The sequence below is a fragment of the Sinocyclocheilus grahami genome, unplaced genomic scaffold, assembly GCF_001515645.1.
Source record: "Sinocyclocheilus grahami isolate Dianchi unplaced genomic scaffold, SAMN03320097.WGS_v1.1 scaffold303.1, whole genome shotgun sequence".
Classification (NCBI taxonomy): Eukaryota; Metazoa; Chordata; class Actinopteri; order Cypriniformes; family Cyprinidae; genus Sinocyclocheilus; species Sinocyclocheilus grahami.
In genome coordinates, this window is record NW_015505482.1 from 78,794 (window position 1) to 84,661 (window position 5,868).

Here is a 5,868-nt window from a genome sequence, read left to right on the forward strand (position 1 = left end):
CTTTATTTGACCCTCTAACTCTAGCACTCTCTATTCTAATTCTATTCTTTAAAAAAAAAAAAAAAAACACTTACCCCTTTTAGACTTGCACTCCATTCATTTATTAACTGCTTGTTTTCTTAAAAAAAAGGCCTCTAACACTAGCTAGCTCTATTCTATGCTTTATTTGTATTTATTATATAATTTAAAAAAAAGACCTTGCTACGTGTGCTGTGTTAGGCTAACTGAGACTTATATCACTTGCGTATCGTTTCTCTTTTGTTGATTTTGATGGCTTCCATTGTCCTCATTTGTAAGTCGCTTTGGATAAAAGTGTCTGCTAAATGACTAAATGTAAATTGAATTAGTTTGTATGAAGAAACCAGTCCATACCTTGAGGGAGAGGTCTCTGCTTTTATCCCAGACTTGCTGAATGAGGGTGGGTTGGCCATTGCCCGTATCATACAGGTCAGCCCGGACTCGATCGTACACATACAGCAGATAGTGAGTGTCAGCCTGAGCATACTTTAACATCTCATCCGGCAACGGTCTACAGACACACAACAACACACACTAGTATTACCACAATGACTGTTATAGCTATCAGACAAACAGAAAATGGGTCTGGAGTTCATTTTTGTCTTACATAATGAGATTAGATCAATGAGGAATGATTGTCTGTGCTAAATGTATTGAGCGTTGGGATTACCGTATCCTCCAGTCTGCCAGCTGGTAGCGTTTATCAGAGTTCACATTGCAGTAGACTTTCAGGAGATGGTCAAGTGAGTTTCGGCCAAGGTTTAGGCAACGCGCAGCATGATGGGTGTCGAACATGTTGACCACATAAAGACCAAAGTCCTTTTGTAGCCACTCGATGTCAGAGTCAGCACCGTGAAACACCTGCAGGAACAACAACACGTGATGCATGCAACCAACAACATGAACCACAGCAATCATCAAATGGCACATGTTCACAGCACATTTAATATCCATAATGTAACATTTTTATGAATGAAAATTAACCTTCAGCTGGATTTGAAAATGTAAGGTGGGACATTAATTTGTTTGATGGATGAAACTTGTTGGGCTATGATATTTGTGTTTTGTTTTTCTTTACCACACATCCAGCCTTAGTTACATCAGCACAAGTCATTTTGGAGGTGAATGCTTTATTACACATAAGGGAACATTATTAGTAAAAAGAGCAAATTTAATTTTAGGCAACTGCCAAAATTCAGCCTACAGCATTATATCTTGCATAAACACAGACCCGTGTTGTTTTAATAATTGTGATACTAATATAACTTTTTTTAAGATTTTAAATATTTTAATTTTAGTTAGTTTTAGTAATTTTGTTTTTTCAATTTTTAAAATTTTTCATTTTTAAACTTTTTTAGTATGCCAATATAGTTTTTCATTTTTATTTCAGTTTTACCTAGTTATTTTAGTACATTAATCTAAATGAAAATGAGTAATGGAGTAATTAGGGGTGTAACGGTTCACAAAATTCACGGTTTGGTTCGATACGACAGTGGTATCACAGTTTGGTTTGGTTGGGGGGTAATTGGTTACGTCGCAATGTTTGAAATATTTCTGTTTTAAACCATGAAGGCGAGCTAATGGATATCACATAAGCAATGTGTAAACTTTGTGCAAGAGTTATGCCAGTGAACGTCTTAATCTCAGTCAATTCACTATAAGCAGAAAGTGAAAGTAAAAATGGAATGACGGAGTTTTCTGCATCTGACGCCGCATATTCTCTCAGAGACAACGAGAAAACTTCCAACATATGCTGATAACGGTAGTGCAATTAATGTTTATTTCACTTTAAGCATCAAAAATATTTTTATGGTTTATTTTAGTTTCATTAACACACACAAATCTAAGTGGGTAAATCTATTAGAGGAGCATAGTATTAAAGTCAATCACCTTCACGATGGCAGGGTCGGTGAAAATCTCGTTTAAGATATACATTTCACTGCGCAGTTCTAGCGTGTCTATGATGAAATCCTCCTCTCGTGTTGATATCTGCATCAGACACGTGATTCCCAGAAAGCTTCTGTAGGAATGATGCTGTAAACAGAGAATTTGTACGAATTAAACACCTAAAGTGATACACGACTAAACAGCATCATGAAAACCTGAAGCAGTCATACCTCCAGGTCCACAGCGAACTCACACATCTTGGCTAACTTCTCATTCAAAGCAACAAGGTCATCTAAAGTGTTGATAAATTGACAAGTGGACTCGGCAAGAGATTTATACATCTAAAACACAAAGAAAATATATCAATGATTGAAAACACTCATCACACTTCCTGAAAAGAAGCAGATTAAGACATTTACCTGGACATCAGGTTTACACTTCAGACTCTCCGGCATGACCAGATGATCCAACTCATATTGATAAGGGTGAGAAAACCTGGGAAACAGCATTACAATCCATTTAAAACCAGACTAATATTAAACACTGATGTAAAATAACTAACAAACACACAATGGACCTCTTTAAACAGAACGAATCACATAAATCTGGTCTTACATGTCGTCCACATGCTCTTTTGTTCTCTGCTGATGGATAAAATCAGCCAATGCAGCAGGAACATCCAAATCCTCCGGTCTCTCCTTACGAATGTGTTTGTTGGCGAAATCTAGTCATACATTTGATTACAATTTAGTATTTGAACACATTACTATTTTTTAAATGGAATTATTTAATATTAAAATTATTTGAACTACCATTAAATTACATTGAAATTTATTTTTAATGTATATTATTTATCTTTTTAAGATTATATTAGTATTAAACATTACTATTTTTAATTAAATTACTATTTACCAAAAATTATTTCAAATCATTTGAATAACATTAAAACAATTTTTTTTTATTTCTATATTTTTTTTTCAGTGCTGGGCAACGATTATTTTTTTATTGATTTTTGTTTATATAATGTGTGTGTACTGTGTATATTTATTATGTATATATATATATATAAAGACAGACACATGCAGTATATATTTTGAAACTATTTACATGTATATATTTACATTCATATAAATATATTTAACATATAAACATAACATTTTCTTAAATATACACATGCATGCGTGTGTATTTATATATACACAGGACACATACATATATTATGTAAACAAAAAATATTTTGGATGCGATTAATCGTTATTAATTGTTACCCTGCACTATTTTTTATTTTTATATATATATATATATATATATATATATATATATATATACACACACATACAGTATATATATTTAACATATTTACATGTTTACACATTTACATATTCATATTCTTATATTTTATATTATATATAAATATATTTCATATATAAACAATTTTTCTTAAATATATACATGCATGTGTTTGTGTGTATTTATATATACATAATACATATATATTATGAAAACAAAACCTTTTATTTTGGGTGCGATTAATCGTTTGACAGCACTAATTACAAAGGCTGTAAAAATTAGAAAAAAAATGATGTTGTCAGTCACTGAGGGTTTCTTAACACACTCACATGATGGCAGAGGCTTAACTGCATTGGGTTTGCTGAAAATTTTGGAGACAAACGGAGTGTTGCTGTTATCCACTTTCTCCTTGAACTTGAGCTGTGGCCGCTGAATGTTTTTAGCATGTAGAAGGTGAAAGGTCTCCTCCCTGCGCTCTCCTCCCTGCAAGGAAAAGAAAAGCTGCCATCATGCAAGAACCGGCTCCTCAATGACCAGCCAGATTTATCAAAACATGTGATCAAGTTAAACTAATCTCTCTCCAACAAGGATGAGCTGAAAAACTAACCCTGCGATTCCAGCTGGACACGACGATCTTTGGCGGCTGATATCCTGCAGGCATCACTGGCTGCTGGGTGCGACTCACACCAGAGGCCTCGTCCAGGAGGATGCCCTGAACACAGATCACACTGCATTTAGAAATTTCACATGTGACAGGATAGAAGACAGACTTGCAGCGCGAGACTAAAAGAATTGAGGCCAAAGACCTTTTCACCTTTTGTAATTCCTACAGGCACAACAAAATGACTTCATATGGTGTTGACTAAAAGCCCGCCCACACCAAGAATGATAACAATACTGAAAATGCTATATAGGCATCCTGTATATTAATAGCTCACTCATCAAATGCTTTTATTTAGGGGTGGGCGATATGACCAAAATCACGATATGAGTAATTTTATATCACAGTAACGATATATATCACGGTATGTTTATTTTTTCTTTTAATAAGGTTGATATTAAAATCTTTACACCAACACCAATGTTGATATCAAACTAATACAAGAAAATAATTTAAAAAAAGAAAAAACTCAAGCTCACTGGAGATAAATAAACAGTCAGTGATGAAACAAGAACAATAAACTAATTACAAGCAATAGGACAATAAATAAGAAATACATTAAATCTATCTATCCATCTATATACAGTGGGTACGGAAAGTATTCAGACCCCCTTAAATTTTTCACTCTGTTATATTGCAGCCATTTGCTAAAATCATTCAAGTTCATTTTTTTTCCTCATTAATGTACACACAGCACCCCATATTGACAGAAAAACACAGAATTGTTGACATTTTTGCAGATTTATTAAAAAAGAAAAACTGAAATATCACATGGTCCTAAGTATTCAGACCCTTTGCTGTGACACTCATATATTTAACTCAGGTGCTGTCCATTTCTTCTGATCATTCTTGAGATGGTTCTACACCTTCATTTGAGTCCAGCTGTGTTTGATTATACTGATTGGACTTGATTAGGAAAGCCACACACCTGTCTATATAAAACCTTACAGCTCACAGTGCATGTCAGAGCAAATGAGAATCATGAGGTCAAAGGAACTGCCTGAAGAGCTCAGAGACAGAATTGTGGCAAGGCACAGAAAATTTCTGCTGAACTTAAGGTTCCTAAGAGCACAGTGGCCTCCATAATCCTTAAATGGAAGACGTTTAGGACGACCAGAACCCTTCCTAGAGCTGACCGTCCGGCCAAACTGAGCTATCGGAGGAGAAGAGCCTTGGTGAGAGAGGTAAAGAAGAACCCAAAGAGCACTGTGGCTGAGCTCCAGAGATGCAGTCGGGAGATGGAAGAAAGTTGTAGAAAGTCAACCATCACTGCAGCCCTCCACCAGTCGGGGCTTTATGGCAGAGTGGCCCGACGGAAGCCTCTCCTCAGTGCAAGACACATGAAAAAACACCTGAAGGACTCCAAGATGGTGAGAAATAAGATTATCTGGTCTGATGAGACCAAGATAGAACTTTTTGGCCTTAATTCTAAGCGGTATGTGTGGAGAAAACCAGGCACTGCTCATCACCTGTCCAATACAGTCCCAACAGTGAAGCATGGTGGTGGCAGCATCATGCTGGGGGGGTGTTTTTCAGCTGCAGGGACAGGACGACTGGTTGCAATCAAGGGAAAGATGAATGCGGCCAAGTACAGGGATATCCTGGACAAAAACCTTCTCCAGAGTGCTCAGGACCTCAGACTGGGCCAAAGGTTTACCTTCCAACAAGACAATGACCCTAAGCACACAGCTAAAATAACGAAGGAGTGGCTTCACAACAACTCTGTGACTGTTCTTGAATGGCCCAGCCAGAGCCCTGACTTAAACCCAATTGAGCATCTCTGGAGAGACCTAAAAATGGCTGTCCACCAACGTTTACCATCCAACCTGACAGAACTGGAGAGGATCTGCAAGGAGGAATGACAGAGGATCCCCAAATCCAGGTGTGAAAAACTTATTGCATCTTTCCCAAAAAGACTCATAGCTGTATTAGATCAAAAGGGTGCTTCTACTAAATACTGAGCAAAGGGTCTGAATACTTAAGACCATGTGATATTTCAGTTTTTCTTTAAT

The 5,868-nt window shown here is 36.2% G+C and overlaps 1 protein-coding gene across 2 annotated transcripts in view; it reads right to left on the minus strand.

Annotated features, from left to right (window-relative positions):
• The window catches only part of exosc10 (exosome component 10), a 17,759-nt gene that overhangs the window by 6,111 nt on the left and 5,780 nt on the right, over positions 1–5,868 (minus strand). For both annotated transcript variants that reach the window (XM_016293485.1, XM_016293484.1), the window contains exons 4-11: positions 3,803–3,907; positions 3,525–3,678; positions 2,521–2,629; positions 2,325–2,400; positions 2,136–2,246; positions 1,909–2,052; positions 689–879; positions 373–529 (exon numbers count right to left, since the gene is read on the minus strand). In XM_016293485.1, the coding sequence (XP_016148971.1) occupies positions 373–529; positions 689–879; positions 1,909–2,052; positions 2,136–2,246; positions 2,325–2,400; positions 2,521–2,629; positions 3,525–3,678; positions 3,803–3,907 (1,047 nt within the window). The remainder of the gene's footprint in view (positions 1–372; positions 530–688; positions 880–1,908; positions 2,053–2,135; positions 2,247–2,324; positions 2,401–2,520; positions 2,630–3,524; positions 3,679–3,802; positions 3,908–5,868) is intronic.